Source organism: Chelon labrosus (assembly GCF_963514085.1).
Source record: "Chelon labrosus genome assembly, chromosome: 2".
Taxonomy (NCBI): Eukaryota; Metazoa; Chordata; class Actinopteri; order Mugiliformes; family Mugilidae; genus Chelon; species Chelon labrosus.
In genome coordinates this window covers 33,318,168-33,345,875 of record NC_140338.1, presented here as the reverse complement: position 1 = coordinate 33,345,875, position 27,708 = coordinate 33,318,168, and the positions used below count along the sequence as shown (strand labels likewise).

At 39.9% G+C, this 27,708-nt stretch overlaps 1 protein-coding gene across 2 annotated transcripts in view; it reads left to right on the top strand.

The window, feature by feature from the left end:
- Positions 1-27,016, top strand: part of palm3 (paralemmin 3) — a 37,861-nt gene extending 10,845 nt beyond the window's left edge. Inside the window, exons 2-9 of one of the 2 annotated variants that reach the window (XM_084566854.1) lie at positions 5,314-5,371; positions 9,017-9,069; positions 9,383-9,463; positions 16,996-17,123; positions 17,451-17,520; positions 20,609-20,639; positions 21,503-21,565; positions 22,496-27,016. In XM_084566854.1, coding sequence (XP_084422980.1) covers positions 9,025-9,069; positions 9,383-9,463; positions 16,996-17,123; positions 17,451-17,520; positions 20,609-20,639; positions 21,503-21,565; positions 22,496-23,517 — 1,440 coding nt within the window. In that variant the 5' untranslated portion in view covers positions 5,314-5,371; positions 9,017-9,024 and the 3' untranslated portion in view covers positions 23,518-27,016. The remainder of the gene's footprint in view (positions 1-5,313; positions 5,372-9,016; positions 9,070-9,382; positions 9,464-16,995; positions 17,124-17,450; positions 17,521-20,608; positions 20,640-21,502; positions 21,566-22,495) is intronic. The other variant, XM_084566853.1, reaches the window with a different exon arrangement.
- The last annotated feature ends 692 nt before the right edge of the window (positions 27,017-27,708 follow it).

Sequence of the window (27,708 nt, the reverse complement as noted above, 5' to 3'; positions counted from 1 at the left end):
ATACTGTGGGCAGAGTCAGTCGAAAACTGAGACCAGCCTACCTCCTGCTGAACAGAGACTCTATTATTTGTGTGCATGGATCTGTTTCTGTGTATGTGTGTAGTACCTGACAGAGCACCACTGATCTCCCTCAATTCTTCTTATGGCTATATAACTTAAGAGACAAAATGAGAGCAAAGAGAATTCCCTGCTTTGAGGTGCCATTGTTTCATCTCCATCGTCTCACTGTTTAGTCATATTGTCAGTGCATTAAGCTTGCTTTAGTCTAACCACCGAACACTGAGACCTGTTGGAAGATTTCTTTTGATATTTCCACGCAGTGATGCCTTTGATGCTCTCAAACAAATGTCCTCCCTTGCTGTCATCTGTGAAAGCTTACTGTACGTATCTGGAAATTTAACACACACACATAAATATGGGATCTGTAGGTTGATGACTTCCTCTGTGCTCTTAATTTGACCCTCTATGTTAGGCTGCAGTAGGTTAAGGCTACCATGCCGGTGCAGTGCAGTGGTGACAAATGACTTACTCTGTGATGTATGTTGTTGGTTTTGATAATCCCTAACATGCTCCTGAGTATACTACACAGTTAGCTCTGTGACTTACAATGCACACACATCTTGCAAATTAACCTTCCATTTTTTTTCCTGATGCGTATACACGCGCGCGCACCCCCACAAACACACACACACACACACACACACACACACACACACAGGGCAGTGGAATGTGGTGTTTTCATTCCCCCAACCTGGACTGTCAATCAGAGGTACTTGGCTGTGTGCTGTTTCAGCGGCTTGATCCAAGCGAAACACATTCCACCAATACCACCCACACATGTACAGTACACACGCACACACATTACACGGACAAACGCAACTTCCCATTGTGGGTCAGATTTATTTCCATCTAGATTCAGAGGATATCTGTCTCCAATAATGCAGTTTCTGTAAAGCAACTGAAAATCAATAGTTGATGAAAAAGTCCTTTATAGCAATTCACTCTGTCCATCTCTCAGTCTGAGAATGATCACCTCTTTGATTGCCCAGTCTCCAGTTCAGGTTATTTGTAGGAATTTGTTTTACAGTTAGTTTGCTGGCTTTTTAAGTCAAGCCTTTCCTGCACGATGGCCAGTGATGACAACAGAGGGATGTGCCAGTTCAGAGATCAGGGTTGATGCGATTGCATGTTCCTCGTCTAGAGGACGGTGTTTGTGCTCTTCCTGTTCCCAGACATACTGGTGGAAGGATATTTTGAACTTCCAGTGTCCTTGGAATACTTTCTCTCTGTCTGTGTCTGTCTGTCCAGATGGAACCTTTAAAACCTTTAGTCTCAGTCTCAGCATTGCACTTTTTAAAACCTTCTACTTCACTGCTCCTGCCTTCTTTAGCTCTTTTCATTTCACTACACTCTAGTAGCCTAGAAGCAGTGTAATCGGACAAGCAACACTGTAATCCTCGCGCACATAAACTTTACTTCAAAGCAAAGATAATTCCAGTGTAGCATTTCTAACACAGGTAAATTAATAAAACTATTAAAGTCAGTTCTGACATGTGCAGGCGGTGCAAAATCTATTACTACAATCCCACCTGCTTCTCACTTTCTACTCAGTGCTCAGTAACCTTTCCTATAATTTCCTCTACCCCCTCCCTATCTCTCCAAGAAACGGAGGAGAAACTTCAAAGTGGAGAGAAGCTGGGTGGCCAGTGGTCTAACAGCAGCATAATTGCATCATCACACAAAAACAAAAGATCACCGGGTGGCCTTTTAATGACTCCCTCCACCCCTCCTCTACCCACTATGTACCTGAAGCACTTACTATACATCTATACATGCTGTGTGCTCAGTGACCAGTATTCACAGCAGGTTTAGAAGACTGTTGTTCTTTAAACATTTTGCAAGCCTTCCTGACATAAAGAAATAATAAAGAAATTGATGCTACATAATGACGTGTAGCACCAGTTTCAAGAATTGATGCTACATGTTGACATTTGACAGGATTTTCTACTGTATTTAGAGTGTGCGTGATGGCTGTTTTAAGTCCGTTTTTCATTAGAGAGCCTTTGTCAATAATTCATTCTAGTCTGCCTAGACTGACGGGGACACTGAGTCTCATGACCGAAAGTTCAGTTTTCATGCGCTGCTGCAGCTTGTGTCCGTCCTGGTGAACTCTTACCTATCTGGTAAAGTCTGCTGTGGTTTGTAGGTGCTGTCTGTCAGCTAACCTGCCTGGGATTGTCCTGATTGCCTCTCCAAAAGTCTTTTAAAAAAACTTTTTTAAGCTGTCAGAAACTGAAATGCTTTTGTGGCGTTTGCTCAGACTGAAAATAATAAAGGCTATTCTTTACATGCACACTTTGATTTCAGTGTCGCTGAATACCAAAGTAGGTTTTGGAAAAGTTGCTTTGCTTTGTCGGAACAGTCACTTTGCTTTCCTTTTTCCAACCTTGTATACAATCATTTGACTCAATTCGCATGAGTGTGTGACAGAAAAAAGCCTTGACCTGTGAGCTTGACGCTAAATGATTCTTTTAGTTTTCATTCCAGACACCCTACTGTTCTTCCATCTGTTCCAACAGAGTTAATGTCACCACACCAGCGCTCGGTACATAGACTTCATGACACCCCACTAGGCAAATATACATTGTTATATAAACATGCACACACACGCACACACCCACACACGCACACTGAAGGCAAATATACACCACATTCTTATGCGCCAGGCCCGAAAGAGTGTAAAGAGACCTTGCTGAAAGTCTGCAGTAAGACCAAATAACTGAGATGCAGCTGGACTCTCTTAGCCTTCCAGTGAACACAGTATTATAATGGTACAGCTTCAAGAAATTTGTTTCAATTAATCTGCCATGTATTTTATTCATAATTTAGAACTTAAACCACTTAATTAATAGACTAATTGAATTCATTTATTAAGTAATTTTTCAAGCATTATTTCTTAGTTTCAGTTTCTTCAGTCTGCTGCTTCTCTTCTCTTTATGTTTTGAAGTACTGATCGTACAACATTTCATGGATCAAAGTACTCATAGAGTAATGAAGAATAATAAAGTTTTAAATAAACTATTTATTAGTCTTTGAAATATCTGAAAATACAAAAAGCCAAGTCCAAAATTAAAAGGCATGTAAATGGTGCTGTGTTTTGTGTACATGGACAATATTTCTTCAGTGTTGAGTATTTACATTGACACTAAACAAAAGGCTCTAATCATGTAACAATGCAACGTTCTGGTGGGAAACTTCTGGACCTGGCATTCATGTGGATGTTACTTAGACATGTTACACCACCCACCTAGACCAGACAAGGCACCCCCACACTCCTTGATGGCAGCAGCCATCCCCAGCAGGATGCAGCCTGACAGAGACACACACACAAAAACAGTTTAGGAACAACTCAAAAAACACTAAGAACAGCACAAGGTGTTGACCTGGCCTCCAAATTCACTAGATCCCAAACTGATCAAGTATCTGTGGCATGATCCACAGAGGCCCCTCCCCTAAACCCATAGGACCCAAAGGCCCCCACTAACAACATTCTGTTGCCAGACACCACAGGACATGTGGCACTGGTGTATGAATGTGTGTGTGCTTGTGTGAGTGAATGGGTAGATGTGTCTGTGGCTGTAGGTAGACAAGCGCTATATAAAAGCAAGGCCATATACCATTGTCTTGAAAACTAAACAATTTATAATGGAACTGATGTCAGCTGGCATGTAACAGGTACTTTAATTCTGCAGCAGCTGGACTTTGTTGATGGCCATGCGCCTTAATAACTATTGCTGGCTGCTTTTGAGAGGCAAGTAGTGCAGTTTTTGTCAAATCCCACAGCCCATTTGTGTACTGCTTTGCTTTCTGAATAGCACAAGATGACTGTGGGAGATGTGTGAAAATTTACAGTTATGGTGCAAAGATTCATGGTTAGATAAAATATTTAATTGGTTATATTATGCAGACTCTGCCCAATAACGGAATAGAATTGAATTATTAATGTTGGATATTGTTGTCTTGATTTTCCGTATTGTCTTCTGGCTATTGCTGTTTTCTTTTATTCTGTTCACATGGCATCAGCTGCATCCTTCTTCCAGGATACAATGACATTCTGTTCCAACATGTTTTGGGGAAATCAAGGGTCTAAAGTTAAAGGATATCATATTTTGTACAGTAATTGAGATGTTTTCATCCACTGAGCTTAATTTTAAAATTCTGTAAACCAGAAGATGCCTTGACCTCTTTGGGACACAGGCAGTTATTTAGATAAAAGTATTCAACATTGCAAGATAAGTCTTCGGTTCAGTTCAGAGCAGACTGACCTGAGTTTGCCTCATAACAATCAGACTCCTCCGGTAAACAGTATAGATATAATCTACAATTCATCTGTTCTCCCAGTTTTGTTCTCCCAAATGTTTCATGTCTATCCTTTATTAGATTTGTCTTTAGTTTATTTATTTATTTGTCAGGGTTCATGCACAAAAACATTAATCTCACATAATAAGAGATGCATTCTAATAGATTTAGCCACTACCTAATATCCATCTGCGGTCCCTGGCCAGGTGCAGGAAGTTGATATGATCAACATGACAACTGCATGCCTATTCTCACCCTGAAACATACACAGTTTATACCCCCTATTCAAAAATATACAAATAAGGATGATTTAGTAATTAACAGATCAGTGGTATGTTTCAAAAAATGAATGGAAGGAATGAAAAGAAAAGACAGACTGTGCAAAGTCAGAGCTTCCTCTAGAGACTCTATACTCTCCCCAAGCTGTTTTCCTTGAAGTTGTGGTCATCTGATCTCAGCAAAGCTGCACACACATCTTTTCTTACAGCAAGGGCACAGCAAATGCCTATTTTTAAAAATGGCAAAAGATAAAAGTATAAAACTAGATTTTCAAAAAAACCAAAAACTAAATATATTCCAGTGATGATGGTGTTGTAATGTCCTGCCCAAGACCTTCTTAAGTTTATAAAGTGATCTGATTGGTTTCAAAATTGGCTCATTTGCTTCAAACAAGGGAACAGTAGATCTTATCGGCCATTCACATTCACATTTTGTAGACGCTGATCCCAAATCAGATGCTACATTTCATGTCACCTCATACCCCTCTCATCTTATTTCCAACCATCTTGACTTTTTCTGCCTCTTAACTTTTTGACTTTGTCTGCCTTCCCTTCCCTACCCTTCTGTATCATGTCTAATTATCGAAGTCAGTGTGTGTCTATGGGGAGCTCCTCAATACCTCCTCATCAAAGCCTCTGTTTGTGTTTGCTTGTTTATCTCTGGCTGCTATTCTAGGCGCTCTCCTGGAGCCCCGATGAGACACCAGCCTCCAATCCCTACGGAGGCTTATACTGTAAGCTGTCACTGCACCTCCAGTCATTCAAAACCCACATTAAGGTTTTGTCTCATTCTACCGCTGTTGCTCTTAAATTGTGCATTCTCTCATCTTTCATTCCGTTTCTATATACGCTTATATGTATATACACTGTGTGTGTGTATATATCCCCCTCTTTTCTTTCATCATTTTCTGTTGTTTCTCCATACAAAGTACATTTTTGTATTGGTTTATGTTGGTCCTTTTCCCCTTTGATCACTACCACCAACATTATATCTCGAGGGCAACAGGAGGAGTAATGGTAAATGGTAAATGGCCTTGCTTTTATATAGCGCTTTTCTACCTATTGGCACTCAAAGCGCTTTACAGTCAGAGACACACCTACCCATTCGCTCACACAAGCACTCACACATTCACACAACTGGGGGTTCAGCGTCTTGCTCAAGGACACTTCGGCATGTGGCACATTCCGGGGATCGAACCGCTAACCCTCTGGTTCGTGGACAACCCGCTCTATCTACTGAGCCACAGCCGCAACTACTAGGAGTCCTTCAGGTGTTGGCAAGTTTTTCACTAAAATGAACTTAAAAATTTAGATCTACTATATTGGAGGTGCAACGATAGAATAGGCTCTTCTGAGCTTGGTTCTGGTGAGACAAGAGAGATCTCATTTGCAGAGTGTTTGTCAGGATGGGGCTTGTGTTTCGTGGAGAAAAAGAAAGGTGGCCTAGTGTTGATGTAAAAAAGACGAATTTGAAGTCTCACTGTGTAGTTGTATTTTATTTCAAACACTAGCGTCATATTTAATTTTCCTGTACCTGTCCTTAGAAATTAACTTGTTTATACGGTTTTGCAGATTATGCATCAAGAACGTGTGTGCGTGGAGTGCAACTGTACGCACATATTTTGTGCTTCAAAGCCCTGTGATGGCGATTAGCAGCAGTAAACGGTAAATGGCCTCGCTTTTATATAGCGCTTTTCTACCTATTGGTACTCAAAGCGCTTTACAGTCATAGACACATCTACCCATTCGCTCACACAAGCACTCACACATTCACACACCAGTGCCACGCACTGGGAGCAACTGGGGGTTCAGTGTCTTGCTCAAGGACACTTCGGCATGTGGCACATTCCGGGGATCGAACCGCTAACCCTCTGGTTCGTGGACAACCCGCTCTACCTACTGAGCCACACAAGTAGATGTGACAGTGTGGCATTTGGTGTAGAAATAGGACACTATTTTACTTGCACCTCTCTCACTGTGAGATTTTGGTAGCTCTGATGCCGGAACGTTTTTTTTGCTGTAGGACAGAACTCCTTACACACCACGCGGGACTGTCTGTGACTAGAAGTTTGTTGCTGTCATTGTATAAAAATCCACCCAGTGCAGAAATCCAGAAATAAGTGTATTTGTTTCTCCTGAGAGGTTTATTTTTTGTTTTAAGAAAGAAGGTTTTCGTCTAAAAATGGCTTGTAATGGTAGGAACTCACTAATGACGGAGTTGCCGTGAGCTGGTTGCTATGTACTGTGTGACTCTACTCTCTCTTTTGTACCTCTGAGTTTTAGAGAACTTAGATATTGTCCCATTTAGTTTCAGCTGCAGGGGAAAACAAATATTGCCTATGCTCTTTTTCTTGGAGGTGTCTAAGACTGAGTGATGACAAAAACAAAAAGTATTGTGGGGGTGTAATGGAGACATTTTTTGTAAGTATTTTTGGTCATATCGTCTCTGCAAATGGGGCTCCGTACTACCTTATACAGATACATGCTTCACAAATATTCATTATTGATTATCTATTACCCCTTACCAGTAGTGGGCCGTCAGGACCAGTAAAGCCTTCTCTGCTGGCCTAAACTTTATCAATATCACTGACTTACTTTTTAATATTTTTCCATTAATCTTATTAAATTATTCCCTCAGCTGCGGTGCTTCTGGCAGTGTAACTTTGCAGAGCTTTTATCCAATTATATTTCAGCCATCGTGTGTTGCTGGAGTCAAAGAAAGCTCCCTGAACCTTCACAATTAAAACTGCAGGCAGCTGAAGCTTGAAATACATTGTAATGATGCTGTTCCTTTAACCAATCACATTTCAAGTTCGTATTCCTAGGCCTTCTCTGTGGCCTACGGTAGCATCACTGTTTTCGCATCATCTGATTGGAGGGTCAGAGAGCCGCTCCGTTTAAGCCAAGCTAGCGGTTCATGTTCATCTGTTGCGAGCTGCACAACTAAATCGTTGCCATTAACGCTAACCCAAACCCTATTTTTTGAACTCACGATGGCTGAAAGAAGAGAGACTATCGATTTGGTTACAGATCTTCTTAGAAAGCCATTTTCACGGTGGACTTTGAAGGAAAAGCTGGATATTATGAGGAAAGGCTGCCCAAACCCAGAGCCAGCTGGGAAAAGTGTGTGTCTGCCAAAGTGTGTGTCTGCAACTATGAGCACTAACCTTGGCTGACAGGCTCTGAATCGTGTAAAATGAATTATATTTACATCTTTTATGTATAGTTTTGCCATTTTATTGAGTCGACATTGATGTCTCTGCTGGATTTGACGTATGTGGCGCTGGTGCGCTGCTGCAGCATAACTGGTTCTGCAGTGAGTGAGAGGTGACTTTTTGAATTGTTTCTTGCTTTAGTAATGGCATTCATCTCCCTATGAGGTACCTGACTATGATGCAATGTCCTGTTTTATTGCGTATCCATATATTGTTAATGATTTCTATAGCAGTGGCGTCATAACAATCGTATTAAGGGGTGTTTTGAATAAGGTTGGAGGGCATTGAAGGCCTAGGTGGAAAATGCACAGCCCGCCACTGCTCCTTAACCTCAAGAGCAGGGGTGCCCAATACGTTGAACGCAATTGACCGGTAGAACGCGTGTCATTGAAAAAATGTTTTAGATGTGAGTCTGTCATTTATTTGTTGTGCCTCCAGAATGAAAAGCAAGACAAACCTCTGTTTTTTTTTTTTTTTTGTTTGTTTTTTTTACTTTTTCTTGCAACATGCCTTCAGTTCAGGGACAGTGCTATTTTTCTAAAGGTGCTGTGCAACTATTTTTCTTCTTAGAATAATAAAAAGAAAGAAGGATGGATAGAGCTTTTAACACTATAGCAACAATTAAGTTGACTTAGGGTATATATAAATGGACAAGTCGCCAGTCTATCACAGGGCTAACACAGAAAGACATACCTACAGCCAATTTAGAATCAACAATTAACCAACACGCATGTGGGAGGAAGCTGACCACCCAGAGAAAACCCATGAAGGCAAACTCTACACAGAAAGGCCTCAGACTGCTTTTGAGTTTCAATGTAGAACCTTAGTGAGGCATCAGTTCTAACCACCACACAACCATGCTGCCCGCTTCACAAATAAAAAATGCTTAAATCCAGCCTCTGATCTTGTCACTGCGTATCAGCTGCCTCTATGTCTTCTGATGTAGCAGGAGTAGTAGCTTACAAAGACAAACACAGGGAAAATTTCAAAAGAAGATGACAATAAATCCTCAACAGACCATATGAAATAATTGGGTTCACTGGAATAAAGACTTCATTCCCTCAAACCAGTGTAAACTCTGGAAATAAATGTTTCAAGCTGATCTGTGTCGTGTTAGTTTAACCTCTGATCTCTAACCTTCGATCCTGACTTGCTGTGTCACAGGTGCCAATATGGATGAGGCAGAGAAGTACAAACAGAGACTGGAGGCCATTGCTGTGAGTCCACACACACACACATACATTTATATTCACAACAGAGGAACGAGAGGGTTAAAGAGGCTAAGCTGTGCTCTTGAACTGTTGAAATTATACTTTTTCAACTGATGTCTTATTCACTGACTTCTCCCTTTCTTTATTTCTGTTTCTGTTACATGAGGTCTTTTAGGTTATCTGCTGAGTTTGTTCAGTCCAGCTTCCTCTTTATATGATTAAAATACTCCTCATACCCCACTCCCCATGTACTAAACTCTCAATACACCTGCATTCATTCTGTTTCTTTGCCATTTCCCGCCTTCTTTTCCTCTTTCAGGAGAAGCGTCGGCTGCAGGAAGAGCAGGACAAAGCCAGAAGAGAGATGGAGGATGAGAAGCTCAGACTACAGCAGCTCAAGGTCTGACGCTCATAGTCAGGATGATATATCTTGTCTCATTCATTCAAACACAGATGCACAGCCTTAATTACACTTAGCTAAAATCCTCTGTGAACTTATTCAATCCTGTTAGCAAGCATATTCCCTCTGAATTTGTTTCCCTTTGTCACATACTTTCCCACACATACACACACACTACAGATGAACTTTAAGTTCAACCCTCCACGTTTCCTGGTTCCGCCAGTCTCTGCAAGGTTAGAGGCAAGCCTTCCTTTGCTGAAATCAGTTTTTATGTGAGTGTTTATACGCTCTGCAAGTCACAGAGCTGCTCTATTGTTTTCACATCATTTCCAGACTGCCGTTCCCACTTCCTACTCCTCTGTGTTTTGCTGCCCTGGGGCACATTCCTCGAATTTTGTGAAAATTGTGCAGCAAGTGATTTTGTGTATTTAGGTATGCATGTGTGCCAGTGTGGTCATAAAATTGAATGTTTTACAAACACTCAGCAGATCTGTCTGTGCGTGTGAGTTTGTGCTCAGTGCTCCAAACATGAATTGCATATTTGAGATCAAAAATCATGTTTCAACAGGCTTCAAAGATTGAATCCTAAATGATTACTCTGAAGTTTGCTCTCTCAAAGGGAGGTTTTATCAACGCCGCGTTTAGTACTGTTCATTAGATTTGACATTGCCTAAAACCACAGGGTAGATGCAAGGATGTGATAGGAGGGAGCGGCAACTTATTTGCAGTTCCTGACTTGTAGAGAAGTTTAGAGAGTACTGCGTCCAGCACAGGGAGGTAAACAGAGCCAAGTTTGTTCTGCACTGAAGGAGACGACACACAGATGGTATTGTGACGCTTATAGTTAAGTAGGTAGCTACAGGCTAACGGTTAACACATTTTGGAAACAAGGGGACACACACCGAAAGTGGTACAAAAGGAGCTTGCAGACGTCACTATTGACACAGCAGGAGAAAATGTAGGTGGTGCTTTGTAAAGGGATTTTAATGAATATGGCCAGATACAATTCAGTCCTGTTTTTACGAGATTAGATTTACTAATAGCTCCCTGCAGTTTATTTTCACCAGTCTTGGTCAACTACTAGGGGCTGTACCGACTCGTCACCCTTTCCCGTCTGGCTCAAGGGCACTTTCCTAGCACAGATGCTTGCTGAAACAAGCACTTCAGCCGAGGTCGCCTGGTTGCAACATACATACTAAGTCACCTTCAGACTGTTTTTAGCCCTGACATACAGTGGAACTGGTTTATTATACTGTGTGACTGCATGAAAAATGTTTCCTCTATCTGAAGAGTTTCATTTTTGGCGTTTAATGGCATGCCATTATAGAACAGCTGCGAACATAGTCTGAACAATGAAATTAATGCTAAAAGTATTTGTCTTTAACAACTTCTTCAACAAACAGCAATAAAAATACCCTTTCAGAGCAAATGACATGCTTGATTTGATGAGTCTGACAAATGGCACTGAAAACAATGTCATTATAACATCATTGCCATGTCACTTTTATCATCAGGATGTTCCATCTGATTGTGCTGTGATATATCACCAAACTAGTTTATTTAGCATAAAGTACATCCAGCTTTAGTCGACACAGAAAATTCAGTTAAAGTAATTTTTTTCCTTATATAGTGTCAAACACTAACCAAATTGTCTCAAGACGCTTTTTAGAACCCAGAGCCTGAAACCCCCCAGAGCAAGTACTAAGGCGACAGTATCCTGAAAAACTCCCTTCTAACAGGAAGAAACCTTGAGCATAACCAAACTCATACAAACAGAAGAGGGAAATAGAGCAAATGAAAAGGAAGAGGTGTGGGTGGAGAGAACAGAAGAAGCAAACAGACTGAAGTGCATCTAGGCAAAACATACAATGCATGTGGCAAAAAAAACAGTATCCCATCAAGAGTGATAGTAGGTGAGGCATGATGCATGGCAGACTAATAGTGGACTAAGCTAATGGACAAGCACATTTCAGACAATTCATCATAGAAAACTCAGTGGTTTTAAGTGCAATTATAAAGTTACTGGTTAAAATGCTAATAATTATTATTAATTATTATTGCTATATGATTTCCAACTGAAAACTGATTTACTTCCAACAAAAAATAAATAAATAAATAAATAAATACATAAAACTTGTCTCAGTCTGCATAAAGTATACACTGCCTGGCCAAAAAAAAGTCGCCACCAAAAAAAAAAAGGTCACACACTCTAATATTTCGTCAGACCGCCTTTAGCTTTGATTACAGCACGCATTCGCTGTGGCATTGTTTAGATAAGCTTTCCCTCACAAATGTCACCAGATTTATTTCCATCTAGTTTTGCATCAATTTTTCACCAAGATCTTGTATTGATGATGGGAGAGTCTGACCACTGCAGCAAATCCCAAAGATTCTCAATGGGGTTAAGATCTGGACTCTGTGGTGGCCAATCCATGAACCACTTTCAGTTTGAGCACGATGAATCCTGGCATTCTCATCTTAGAATAGAATAGAATAGAATAGAATGGCTTTATCGTCATTGTACAAGTACAACGAAATTAAAGTGACCTGAGGTCCCTCTTTGGTCTCGTAGAAGTATTGCAATAAAAAATAAATAAAAAGTAAAAGAAATATAAAAAACTATGTACAAAACTATAGACACCAACATGACATAACAACCCCATTCACACATAATAAGAAACCACATTATTGCACATCATTTGAAGTTATTGCACTTGTTGGAATATGCCCGTGCCATCAGGGAAAAAAAAAAAATCCATTGATGGAATAATCTGGTCATTCAGTATATTCAGGTAGTCAGCTGACCTCATTCTTTGGGCACATAATGTTGCTGAACCTAGACCTGAGCAACTGCAGCAACCCCAGATCATAGCACTGCCCCCACAGGCTTGTACAGTAGACACTAGGCATGATGGGTGCATCACTTCATCTGCCTCTCTTCTTATCCTGATGCCCCCATCACTCTGGAACAGGGTAAATCTGGACTCATCAGACCACATGACCTTCTTCCTTTGCTCCAGAGTCCTTTATGCTCCCTAGCAAATTGTCTTTTTTTCCGGTTAGCCTCACTGATTAGTGGTTTTCTTAAGGCTACACAGCTGTTCAGTCCCAATCCCTTGAGTTCCCTTCACATTGTACATGTGGAAATGCTCTAACTTTCACTATTAAACAAGTTCTACTGTTGTTTTTCTTCGATTTGATTTCACCAAACATGTAACATCAATCAGGATTTTTTTTTGTCCACATTTCTTCCCCAAGACGGTTCCCTACTATCCTTCCAGTTTTTAATAATGCGTTGGACAGTTCTTAACTCAATTTTAGTAGTTTCTACAATGTCCTTAGATGTTTATGCATGCCGATGATTTGACCCTTCTCAAACAGACTAACATCTTTTCCACGACCACAGAATGTATCTTTAGACATGGTTGTTAAGAAATGAGAAGCTACTCATTGCATTAGTTGGGGTTAAATAATTTGTTGCCAGCTGAAAGATAATCGCCCATGCAGTATTTATCCAACAATTGCTTAGTTAAATCCAAGTGGCGACTTTTTGTTTTGGCCAGGCAGTTTAGGGGACAACTTAATGCCTTGAAAAGGCGACAATTTCAAAGTGGTACAATGGCTGAAGGGTTGGTGCTCATACTACATGTGTTAAATCCCCTTAGCAGCACAATGCGCCTGCACATGCCACTGCCATTCCACGTGTTGTTATTATCAAGCATCTCCACTATCTAAAACGTTCAGTAATATAGAAACACTGTCAGAATTTCTTCTTGAATCTGTTTTCGTGATATTACTAGTCACATCCATAGTGCTAGTTAGTTGCAGTTAAATTCTATATAAGGAAGGAATCTCTGTTGGCTCACAAATGTTTATGTTTATTTTTTGACTTTTTCATCCATTTGGTCTACTTGCCACTGGGCCGGTGACCAAAGTAAGTGCATTGCCAACTTGAAGGTCATTTGAGAAAAAGTGATTGTCATATTTTTACTGAAAGTTGTTTTCCATTACACATTCACGACAGTCAGACACATTTACAAAACAGGTACTCAACTGCAACTGGCCCCAAGCACTTACAAACTTAACTCCACAGTAACACCTCACACGGTGCCAATTGACCTTTGGCTAAGCCCCGCCCCCCTTAGTTACTGTTGCTACGTCCGACATTCTCTTCTGGGCTGTGGTTTTCTGGTTATCTATAAGGCTCTGGGATCAATATCAAGGAGCAACACTGTTCATGCAAAGCTGGGTACGTCTCTATTCACTTCTATAATCGTTATTACGAAGCAAACGGACTAACGTTACGCACGTATAACGTTGTATTTCTTCAGCGTGTGCTAGCGTATCAACAACTATGCAACTTAAGCTGTAACGGTGATGTTTTGGTTAGCTCCACAGGGTTTTGCGCGCACATCATTGGGCTTATCCATACCCTGGATATATACCGACAGTATAGCCTGCCGAGACCGAAAATATGAGACGCCTGCGTTAAAGTCAATGGAGCGCTGTGGAAAAAGTGTCGGACCCCTTTGGGAGCTCTCTTGGCTGTGATTGGTCAATCTACATTCTAGGGCGGGGCTTAGCCAAAGGTCAATTGCAACCTCAGTAAAAAAGACCCCTTTGTACGTGGCAGATGTTGCCACCTGTATGTGTGCCCATTCAGTCATTCTAATCTCAAACTCTGGTAACATTTCTGCTTGTTTACCTGGCAATAACTGACTCGAATCATACTGTTAAACAAAACGCTCCTCAAGCCCTCTGTTGTTTTAGGATGAGCAGAACTCTTGTAAGCTGCAAGACACAGGCACATTCTGAAAAAAAATCACATTAAATCTCAAATAGCTTCTGTAGCTAGAGATAGACTGTCATGTATGCATTGTGTACACCTGTGTGGAATCTGTCTATAATCATACATACAAACACATATCCAGCTTTTAAAGGGTTTGTGCTAAATGTCAAGTGGGTGGCTAGAACACCAATGAATGTTTGAGTGTTGCAAAGTGAAACAACACAGCAGTGGAAATTGAACATTATTTAGAGTATTAAGCTTAAAAGGATTTTGTGTTTTTTTTTTTTTGTGTGTCTGTTAGACACTTGTAATGGCCTCTTCAGAAGATGACATTCAAAGTGCAGTCAGTTCGACAAAGTACTGAGATTTTCTCCCTTGTTGTAAAACATGAAAGCAGCAGGTTTGGTCCTCTATTAGGAGGGAATGGTATGTGGCCTTGGGCAGCTATTGAGTCGACTATGAAAAGGTGGAATAAGACACGAATAAACTGTGCACACACATGCTATACATTCATGTTTCCATTCTCCCTGCAAGATAACTGAGAAGGAAGCTGGTGATATGAACTCACAGGTGTTTCTCTTTCCTGTCTGCCACCTTTTTTCTCACCCTCACTGCCCTGAAATGAACATTGCGCTTTACCTTCCTCATCTCATTTTCTCACTCTGTTCATGTCACTTCTGTGTCTTACTTCTCCTCTTTCTTTAATCTTCACTCTTGCTTCACTCTGTCCTAAGCACTCCCTGGTTCTACTAATCTCAACATTAACTATTTGTAATTAGGGCTGAACGATATGGATAAAATTTCATATCTCGATAATTATGCCAGATATCTCGATATTGATACCATTTTTTTAAAAGCCCTCTTTCGAGACTGTGTACACGGGTACCATGTATTTTGCAATGTGGTATGTTATAGCGTCTGTAATGTGTTTATGTCTGGTGGACGTCGACTCTACTGAACGCATCAGCAATCAAACTTTGATTGGGCTTCTTTTGGGATGACTGAGAAGTCCCCGGTGTTTCTCGCAATACACTCTTCGTACAGCACGTGATGGTGTTGTTTCATGTGGTGAAACATGTTTCTTGTGCTATCTTGCTTCGTCGCAATTTTCGCCAAGCGACCAGCACAACACCTCGCTCTGGTTTACATCATCATTTTTAAATCCAAAATACCTCCAAATAATGGAAGATGATTTATGTTTTGGCCACCGGCCGCATTATCCTCCACGCTCACTTTACTTTCTTTCTTTCTTTTTTAATTTCCCCTCTGTGTATGTAGTGTGTGTGTGCGTCTCAGTCTACGTCTCCCTCACTCCCGTCCTCATATGTTGGTCATTGGTCTATATCGTTTATATCGTTGCTTTTTCGATATTAATATCTTGAATGTTCATATCTAGATATAGATACGATAACGATATATCGTTCAGCCCTATTTGTAATTTACTCCACAGCAAGTAATAGGCTACTCTGAGATTTCAGGCACACAGAATCATCACTCAGTAAGCCCAGTGATTAAATGTGGACCACACCACAAAGCCTTAAATATTTAAGTGTGCTGTTGTTTAGTGTCCCACAATAGATGTACAAAGAAGTTTGAAACAGAGCGCGGATGGTAGTGGCATACACAAGCTTTAAGCTTGAATTAAACATCACACAAGTGGTAGTGGCATTGACATCCACCAGTACATTCATTTGATCATGTCTGGAATACAAACAGTGCTCTATACTATGTTAGCATGAAGACTGGATTTGGGGGAACAAAAGCCAATAATTACACTTTTTCATGGCTCTAATAATTGCTATATTTTTATATTATTATGTATATTTTATGCTTATATCCCTATTGTATTCCTATATATATTATGCTCATAGCATATAGCCACCAACAGTTTGTTTCAGTTGGACATTCTGTTGTCGTAGCAACCGCTTCCTACTAGCAGCAGTTACATAACAGTGAATGTTAGCAAACTTACTTCTAACAATCTGTCAGCAAGTAAATACTGCCAGACATCATCTGCTCTCAGCACCTTTACTTGACAATCATCTGTAGGTACTCCAGTTCAATTATTTCTATTTTGGGACCGTTCTTTCAAGTGTGTGTTATTTTAAATGATACTGTAGTTACATTTTTCTGATAGGCTAGGTGCTAACTAGGCTAGTAACTGTGCTACGTCCTTTGCTACCTCACATTCTTGGGTTTCTGTTAATTCAATGCGGAACTATTGTTGACGGTTTGTGTTTTACTTCTTTTGTGTACACTATTGATTGATAACATCTTCTGTCATGTCTCATTAATGTTTCAAAGGTATTTCAATAAGCCTGTATTTTTCTGAACCAATTTACCACTGGTCCACCACTTGACATTGAGAAACTAATGCAAAAGCTCAAATGAACATTAGCATCAATCTTAGCAAAGCAGTAAAAATATTGTCTCTCTGCAATTTTGACCTAAGGTTCACTAAATGACAGGTTTATAGCTAAAACAATTGACAAGCTTTTTAGTCCTCTCAAAACATTTTCTGAAGTTATTACAATTATTGAACTATTAACTTTATTTAACCATGATAAAATTAAAAATTTCTCTTTCAAGATAGTTCTGGCCAAAAAAAATAATAAAAAAATGGTCAGCAGCACAACACAACAGTTGCACGTAGGATTGCTAAGATACCTACGACATTCCATCGCAGTCATAATAACTGTTGAAAGTGGGTCTTCTTCTTAACTGCTTACTCTCTTCTCTTCAGAGGAAGTCTTTAAGGGACCAGTGGCTGATGGAAGGAGCTCCCTTGTCCCCAACCTCCCTGGAGGCCCTGAGCCCTCGCTCCCCTGTGCAGGTCACCCAGTCCCAGGAAATGGAAAAGCAGACTGACAAGTACATCCAAAGCAGGCAGAGCATGAGTGAACTAATTTTTGCTTTTTGTTGTGTCTCTAAAATGATTGTATAATTGATAGTTGCAGCATTCACAAAAAAAAAACAAAAAAAACTTTTTGTTCATATTGCATGCTTTTATTGCAGACTATTCACACGTGGAAGGCCTCTGCGGGAATTAACACTGATTTAAAATTAATATCACAAAATAAGGATGCAATAATACTACTACTAATATTCCATCAGAATAGATTGTAAAGTAATAGGACATTGGTAATAAATGTGATGAGTTTGTTTTCGTGTGTCTGCACAATTGTGTATCTATCTCAGGTCACAGTCAAAGCATCAGCGGTTGTCAGAGGAGCAAGAAAAGAAGGACGAGATGGGGTACGGCCAAACGGTGAGCAACTTGCACACACACATACACACTCATTCCACAGCCACTCACTCTTTAGACACAAAATGTGGAGGGATCTGTGTTGAACTAGTTGTTCCATCTTCTTCCATCAGGCAAACTTCTGTCTGTGGCTTTTTGCCATGCATAATGCATTTCCTCTCTTAATGTAGGTTTGATGTAGCACCTCTTGTTCAAAAGCAGGAACTTTATGAATGCGAGCAGCCCTGTTACATAAACAGTACAGCATTTGATCCTCTCTGGAACTATTGTTTCACCTCAAGCTGAGTGCAAATGTGTTTACCTCCCCTCAAGGAAAGGTACTTAATAGTAGAACAAAAGAGATGTCCAACCTCTTCTACTGTCTGCTCCAGGGTCTTTTAGTAAAGCCTCCAATATATATGCATATTCTATTCATTTTAACTTGGCTTTTGGCATTCAGCTAAAATCAACTGGAGACATAAACAGAGGATTCAGTTTTTAATAGCTTTTACAGCTGCTTTGCCATGCTGCCTTTAAAAGTGGAGAATTTAAATGTATGACCTTATCCTCCGTGTGAAAATTAAGTGTGGTAAACAGGCAGGAAATCTTTGGCTTAGTATGGAGACTGAGAGTGATTGACAGCTAATAATCTGGGAAATCAAACATGCACATGAAGTTATTTTTGCATAATACTCAATAATCAGCCACGGAGTTTGATATGATAGGAAGAGGTTCTTAAATCTGCGAAAAATACACATTCTGTACGATACTTGTAATTACTGTCCATCACATTTATCACTGGCTTTTTATTGGCTAAAGCAAAACTGTGCAGCATCTTCTGAGCAGTAGCAGCAGCAAGAACAGCCTCAGTTCAGTTCTATTGAGACTCGGTGGCACTTGAAGATAAGCTATTAAGCACTTATGCTACAAACATAGTACAAATCAGAAATCCCTCTTTTCACCTCTGTGAACCAGCGTAGATCTAATCTAAACCTTTAAACCCACAGCAGTTGTGTGTTAATGTGTAGTGACAATTGAAAGGATCTTCCCTCAAGCCACAACAACATGCAATTAATGAGTCACCCAGTCCATGAATATATTCCACTTGTCAATCACTAACATCTTCACACACTTCGTAAAATACAGTGTGGTGATGGCTGTATGTTCATGACCACCCAAGTTATAACAACTTCAACTCAGGACATGTGGAGCTTAACTTTGATAATTACAAGCCAGGTACATATTAATGAGATAACGATCTAAGGAATGACTTTACAATTGAATTACACATTTCATCTAAGAGTCTGAAGAATTAAAAAAAGCTGTCGGGATATATCTTTCAGTGAACGTTGTTATTAGTGGACAAAACAAACCTGATCAACTAGATTACAATGAACAGTTGTTTGTAGAACTGTGTGTTACATACTGTATGTTCCCATAGAATAAAACGTGTACCATTCAAGCAGCTAATGCACAGTAGATTCCAGTGGAAAGCCTCATCCACGTATTAAGCCATTCACTCGTCTGCCATCATCTTGTATCTGTCAGTTGCTAGTGGAGGTTCAAGGCTCTGGTTGCCTGGGTAACCCTCTTGTATATTTCCTACCTACACTGCCTGGCCAAAAAAAAAGTCGCCACCAACGAAAAAGGTCAAACAATATTTTGTTGGACCACCTTTAGCTTTGATTACAGCACGCATTCGCTGTGGCATTGTTTAGATAAGCTTCTGCAATGTCGCCAGATTTATTTCCATCCAGTGTTGCATTCATTTTTCACCAAGATCTTGTATTGATGATGGGAGAGTCTGACCACTGCGCAAAGCCTTCTCCGGTACATCCCAAAGATTCTCAATTGGGTTAAGGTCTGGACTCTGTGGTGGCCAATCCATGTGTGAAAATGATGTCTCATGCTCCCTGAACCACTCTTTCACAATCTGAGCCCAATGAATCCTGACATTGTCATCTTGGAATATGCCCGTGCCATCAGGGAAGAAAAAATCCATTGATGGAATAACCTGCTCATTCAGTATATTCAGGTAGTCAGCTGACCTCATTCTTTGGGCACATAATGTTGCTGAACCTAGACCTGAGCAACTGCAGCAACCCCAGATCATAGCACTGGCCCCACAGGCTTGTACAGTAGACACTAGGCATGATGGGTGCATCACTTCATCTGCCTCTCTTCTTACCCTGATGAGAAGCTACTCATTGCATCAGTTGGGGTTAAATAACTTGTTGCCAGCTGAAAGATAATCGTCCATGCAGTAATTATCCAATAGGAGGCTCGTACCTATTTGCTTAGTTAAATCCAGGTGGCGACTTTTTTTTGGCCAGGCGGTGTATTTTAAAAGCACTACCACTTCATCTTGGTTCACCTAACACTCCCAGTTCACTATCAGCTCTTGAATTTGGTAATAGTAAGGAAAGTGGCAGACGGTGTTTCCTTGGGGTAAATGTTTGGAGAAAAAGTCTTTGCTGGCATCATATCTCAACAAACTGTATCAGACGTTCGTATCACTAAAGTTTTTTGGCCTGTCATCAATTGCAACAATTTCATTAGCATTTCATGGTCTCTTGTCATCTTGTCTGCCTGGCCATCAGTCAAAGAGTTAAAATGCTTTAGGATGTAATGACATCTATTCAGCTTATCTCATCATATTGTAATCCATAAACCTATCAATCACAGCTTTGCTCCTTTCCATCATGTTGTTGGACCAAGCCCTGTTTGTTTCTGAAATGAGAAAGAATTTACATTTGGCCTGTTTAAAAGTTGCACACTGTCACTTTAAGTTTGGCTCTCAGCTCAATCACTCCCCCTTGTGACCATGTGTAAAGCTGGGGTATTTTGTCATCATAGTTTTCTATGTAAGAGACTGAAGTGGGCAGATGAATAAATTCAGTCTGTTTAAGAGTGTAGGAGAGAAACTTTCAGCAATATGAGGAATATTCTTTAATAGTAATTATTCTGGATTGTGTGTTTCCTCAAAGTTTATGTAATGTCCCACTATTTACAATTCATTTTATTGGGCAACGTTTAGGCAACACATCCAAAACTATTTCGCTATTTGAATGACAGTAAAATTAATTCTTACCCTATCCCTTTAAACCAACAGGACACCGTAAAAGTGGCAGAGGCTGGAGCTGGTAAGTGGGATCAGATAGACTTTTTGGTACAGAGAAGAGTTAAGATGTTTTAAAAAAATGACATCTCTATTTATCTACATTGAAGATAATGTGGACATTTATGGTCCGGTCCTGTTTAGACCTTGCATTAAGATCCAATCAGGGCAATCCGATTACATAAGACAGGAGTGAACACCCCCAGGAGGATCTCATTTGAGAGATATGCATTGGGAACGCAGTGCATCTTGAGTTGCATTAAAGACCGTCTATACTCAACAGGGGTGCTCCTGCATCAGCAGTTTTGCCTCATTCATTCAGAAAAAAAAAAACATAAGACCGCTATTATAAATGATTGTAAAGGAAAAAGCACCGTAAATTTCTGTTCGGATAGCCCCAATCAGATCTTAATGCATGGTCTGAACAGGACCCGACATCAAGAGTGTGTACCAGTGTGCAGAGTGAAGGATCTTCTGTAATTCCTAAAACCTAAATGCTTCTTTCTTCTCTCACATGGTTAATGCATACACACTTTTGTGGCTGCCACCCCCTGTTTGTCAATAGCTGCAATTCTAATGAAGCTCTTACTTAATTACATCAGTACATATTGATTAGATTCAGTTTGTTTAATGCTTGGACATTCCAATTTTTCTGCCTTTGTGTGTAATCAAATGTACATTGATAATATCCATCTACCTGTCAAAAGAAAGTGTGTGTTGCCCATGTACATCTATATTATAACTTGTCCAAAGAGTAGGTAACAATTTTATGTGTCTCTTAGTTTGCCTGTTCAGAATACTAGGTTGTGTAATTTTCTTATTAATCAGTACTCTGTAATTTATAATTCTTTCTGAAAACAATTTCTGTAAATCACAAATTATCTTCAGATTTGTCTTCAGAAATGGCCCACAGTGTTGTGCAGAATGGAGAAAACAATGCAACGAGATTAGGTGGGTACAGAGCTAAAGCAAGTCACAAAACACATAGACATGCATCTCAGTAGAGAATCCCAATCACCCAGAAACAAACACTGTCATATAAAATTACTTTTGCATGCTTATGTCAACATTTCTGCCATCACCTTAAGGTTGACAACATATTATTTCCTCTGCAGTCTTCCTCTTGGTAATTGTTATCTCATTGTGATCTCATGCCACCCTTCAAAAAACAAGACATCCCACAAAGATGTACTTTACAGTGTACTCACTCATCATATGCAGTTTGCATTACAAAGGAATGGGTGGCAGAGGCATACTTATACTTTTCAATAAGATCCTACACAATATGCTGTGATGAATATTTACACATGTTGAATGAAGGTTTGAATTTAAAGGTATTCTAATTGGCACCCAAGAGTCTAACATGCATATTTAGAGAGAGTTGACAAGATGTTGAAATAAACAAGAGGGTTCTTAAAATGAAATTGACAAATCCATTTATTTTTAAACCGTCCACAGTCTATAAAGTTCTAATACAGTATGCAGAGTCAAAATTTGCATCTAATGTGCAACTGTTTAGTCAACCATTGGTTTGTTGTCTCATGGCCAGAGTTAATAATATTTTAAATTTCTCTCTCTCACTCTCTCCTTACTTTTGTCTCTTTCAACATTTTGATGACCTAACTTAAGAAATACATGCCTCCCTTCATTGATTAACAGTAAGGGTCTGTAACTAAACAGTGTTATCCAGTTGCTGAACATTGTATTAATAGCAGTACATTACATCAGCAAGCTATACTGGTCACTTACATACTTTATTTGTAGCAAAGCAACCTGAAATTGCAATCAGGCTAAGGTGCATCAACACCAACCACAATGGAAGCTAATAATTAGTGTCAATAACACTGACTCACGGTGATATATATGTGTTGTTTTCTTTAGAAACAAATGAAAATAAAGCCAGTGTAAAACAAAGCCCCCATCTGGATGAAGCTGCTGTCGTCCTGGCCAATGGTAGGGAAGACTTAGAGGTAAAGACTGATCACAGCACTTCAGAGGAAAATATTCAATCAGCTACAAATGGACCAATCGAAAGCGCTGAGGGTGCGGTTAGCATGAAGCTGGAACCGGGACTGTGTGTTTCTGAGGTGGAGCCTGGTCAGGTTCCAAATGTCCATATTACTGAGGAGGAGGAAGAAGAAGGGACTCTGGTGATGAGAGCCGAATGTGTGATCATCACAGATGAAGGGGATGAAGAGGATGTACCCGAGGAGGTTACATGCCAGGGAGATGCGGAGTCCAGGCAGTCAGACAAAACCCCTCTGCCAAATCCAGAAGCAGGGGGACAGGGAGGGGAGCCTGTGGAGGAGGCAGCAAAAACAGAAACGGCTCCAGAAACTTTCACTGAATCAGAGAGGAGTGTGGTAACTGAAGTCACTACAGAGGCACAACCAGCAACTGGAGATGAAAATGCTGAAAGCAACATAAAGGAAAATGGAGATGGAGAGACAAAAGCAGATGGCCAGGACAAACAACTGGAAGATCCAGCCTCTGTGCCTCTGCAGTCCCCTGCCAGTGATGTAGAGGGCACTATGGTGGCTCCAGTGCCAGTCTATTCTGAGGTGCCACCCTCGACCATTGATGCCAAGCTGCAGGCTGAGAGTGAAGCTTTAGCAGTACCAGTGGGAGCACAGGCAGTATTAAAAGCCCAAGAACCTGCCTGTCTGGCTGGTCAGTTCCAGGAGGTCCCTCTGGCTGATCCCCAAGATAATCAAAGGACAGAAGCAGGGCCAGGGGAGCAGGAGCCCCTTCTGTTGGAAGTCAAAGCCTCCAACACTAAGGCAGAGGCAGCAGGAGCCAATAGTGCGGCCAGCGCAGATACACAGAGCCCAACCAGAGCTAGCCAGGGAGAGGAGACTTCAGCACCCAAACACAAAACCTGCCAGTGCTGCTCTGTCATGTAAATGCCCTCTCTATGCATTCATTTCCTCTCGGTCTCTTTAGTCTGATAGTATCCTTCAGTCTGTCTCAACACTGTTCAATTTCCAATACAATTCTTCCCTCGTCTCTTTGTGTTATGCATCCATCAGTTTTCAAATCAGCATTTCCACAGGCTGCTTCCCTTTCCTCCACTGTCCTCTGCCAACATCCACTGTATGTCCTCAACCCCAATATAAAGCTTTGACACTGTCTCAGTTCTGTCCAATAAAAAGAGGGGGCTGTTATGGACTGAATCAGTTTCAAACATGAGGAGCTCACTACCCAGGGAAACACTTTTAAATTCTCTTTACATAACTTGGACCAAAGCATGAGGTAAATTTGACACTGTCTGAGTTGGATGTCATTTTGTAGGTTGGCAGAAGAGCCAGCCAGTCTACGTAAAGCATACATTTAATGATTTTAAATGGATGTATCTGCGACCATAATTCATCTAGTAACTTTCAGAATACGTGACTGGAAAAGATCTGGAGAGGTTCAGGGAACATATCAGTCTAATTTAATCGCTTTAACACTGTATCATTTTATAGATTTTTGGACTTTTTGTGATATATTAGTTAATCCAAATACAATATAGAACCTGACCATTTTTATTTACTCTGTAACACACTGTAAGTTTTGACAGTCCACAGATTAATTCATAAACAGTGTACAATTGAATATTCTCGACTGATTGTATTTTAAAAGAGAAATTATTTTAAAGTACCTGAAAATTCTGAGTTTGTACTTTTAGTGGCGAGAGTCCAGAGCTTCTGACATTGCTCTGTGTATGGATGTATATAGGCTGTATACAGAAAGCTTGTGAACATTTTCAGCTTTGAAATGATGATTGGTGAATGGTTTAATGATTAAACTGTCATTTGTGATACAAAACTTGGAATACTTGGTGTCCAGCATTTCTGTGCCTGAAACCCACAACATCGTTTCATGCAACAAAAAACACACTGATTAATGTTGAATCTTTATTTCATTATCTTGTTACTTTATTCCTAATGACATCAGATCTAATCTGAGATTTTCTCAGTTTCACTACTTTAATACAGATTTGGAGTTTTAAACCCACATTAGTTCACATTTTAATGGAAAACTTCTCTTTCAAGACAAACACAATATTCTTCAGGTTTCTGTTATGTCATTTTGATCTTTGTGGACCCTTGGAGGAACACTACTAAGAGAAAGAACACTGTTCTCTAACACTCTAAGCTGAGCATTTGAAAACTCACCATCCCTCCAATCCACAAAACCCTGGTTAAAAGAGTTACTTAATACATACAGTAGAATAATTGAATCCCCTTTTTAGGGCATTTTATATCTTTATATTCCATTTTAATACTCTGTCTCCTGCACAAACTGCTTAGAACAACTTGTGCTGAAGCTTGTAAAGTCAATCACATCTACACATTTCACTGGGATTGCACTTTTATTGATGTTCAGCTGCGAAAGAAATAGAAGGGAGGCAACAGTGACTTAAAGTAAAAATAAATTTGCAGAAAGAGCTGGATCACAGAGCTCACAAGAGGCCTCTTGTTTCCTGCGGCATCTCTCAAAAAATCCGGCACTTACACAAGTGCATGGAGCTTGCCAAAGCAGTTTCTCTACCAGATCTTGGGGTAGTTTCATGGCTAACAGCAGGGTTCTTGGAGAAGGGGTTGTTGTAGTGTGTCCTGTAATTGAAAATATGTCCTGCTGAGCGTCCATCAACAGTGGAATTTCAAAGGATAGTTGTATGACGAGCCACAGTATCTCTTCAGACTGAGCAGGTTAGTTGGTCAGCCTACTCTATAATATTTTTACTGTTCAGTAAAACACAGTATATTATATCCTAATTTGATTCTACTTGCAGCAATTACATATAGCGTATTACATGTTGGGATCATTGATATACTTCAGTCAGTTAGTTTAAAAAAGGAGTCCACACAATTGTAACCAAACAATATATTCTTCAAATTCTGATTTTCACTACATATATTTCAGACATACAAGACAGACCTACCAGTAAATTTCAAGTGTAAACAATATGTAAGCCATTGCTTAAAATTTCTCAATCCCCAAATCAACATGCAGGGTATGGGGCAATCCTTCGTGGAATTTCTCGTATTACAAAATCAAAAGGGTGGCGAAACAAGTATAAATCCAGGAAAACCTCTTAACCAGACACATTGTCAGTGAGACAAAGATAAACATCCTAACAACAACACAATGATTGCTGTAGTCATTGCCGTTCTGTGTTTGGTGTCTGTGAGCCTGTCCGCTCCTCTGGGCTGTGAAGACTTGATCCGGCCTTTGGATCAGCTTGATCCTCGGAATTTGGAGGGAAGATGGGCTTTAGTTGCAGGCAGTTTGGAAGATCCTAGAGTTGAGGCTGGACTAAGAACTAGAGACAGTACGACTCTTTACGCCTACAACTTCACATACACCCAAGTTGACCGTTACCGCGATAGATGCCTGGAGACCCACTTAAATGTCTTAGTGGAAAGTCCCACGTTCAACTACACAATGTTCAACGCCAATTTTAGTGGGATCATCCTTCGTACATCCTGTCCAGACTGTTTGGTGTTTGTCTTCGACGTGTCGACCCATCGTTACAGCAGACGGGACCTCTACCTGTTCAGTAAAAGGAGGGAGGTGGGGCGTACAGAGATGAATGAGTTCAGAGCTCAGGTGCAGTGTCTGAATCTGCCTCCACCTCTTGTGCCAGATCCCTCCAAGGAGCTCTGTCCGAGAGAGACTGAAATCAAACCAGAAGCTCCCGGTGAAGAAAAAGCAGAGGGACAAAAGGCTTAAGAGACTTTGGTACATGATAGCTGTTCATGTGGTAGGAATCAATTTGCCAGCATTTCAAGCTTTTGTTGTCTGAACAGTTTCATAAAAATGTACCATGTTTTGTCACACATTTCCAGTGTTCTAACATCATATTAATAACAGGTGTAATAATTTAGGTGAAACGAACAATACTGCTAAGATATTCTGGTTCTCTGTGGTCAAATTCCAAGCATTCCCTGCAGCATACATAATCTGTATTGGAAATAATGTTTTAATTGATACGGCCTATGGAATTTGGTATTGATATAAAAATTGATATAAAATCAAATTACACAACTATCATTATTTGCTATTATTCAAAATCTTAAATCCAGAAAGATTTTGTAGCTGAAAAAAGTGTTGAATTGGTAGGTCAGTCAGTGAGATTTTTCTACCTCTACAAATTAATTTGACGGTTAAAAGTATTAGATGTACATCATATAGCTGACGGAAGGTATCGAAGGTTACGTTGTAGGCTGGGGAACAAACAAACAAAACAAGCGTTCAAATGTGGTGGCATAAGATAAAGCTTTAATTTGGTAGGCTGCAATCATGAATATATACGTGCGTATGCTGTAAGCACAACACATATCCTGTATGAAGGCACCTTATTTGTTGTCTGCCTTGTGTTGGTTGTTAATAAAAATGTAATTTAAAAAGTTATGCTGACTCAAATGTTTTAATTGTCTGAAAAAATATATTGATATACCATAAGAATACAGCTTTTAGTACATATATGATCCAGTGTCTTTCTTATCTGACTTTATCACCTTTGTCAGTTTATTCATATGAATATGATTTATAAGAGGTGTTGAACCATATATCTAGTAATACCCATGTTTCCTGAAGGCAACGTGTCCCTCATGGTTCCACGCCCCTCTCTCAATATATACCATTCCCCCCACGCCAAATCAAGGCAAAAAGAGAGGAACTGAAAAAAAATAAAATATGATCTGAAAGTAACAAAATAAGTGACTCAAGGCTGTATGAAAATTAGATGTGATCTGAAAACACAAAATATGCAACTGACAAATTGAGAACTCAAACTATAAATTAAAGTAAAATGTAAATGATGCTTAATATTACCCTACAATTACTTTTAGTGTGGGTACAGTGTTGTATTTTTCAAGTTCAAGATCAAAATGTGAGTTTTCAATTTGACATTTTGACTTGGATTTGGCTTCATACACTGCCCTCTGGCACTGACAGTGTTACATAACTGGAGGTTTGTAATCCAACTAAACAGTGGTATACTTGTTCACACATACATATAATATAACAGTTACTATGATTTTAGCAGAAACTGTAATGTATATATTGTCTTAAAAGTGGAAACCAATTTGTATTTGTATTTA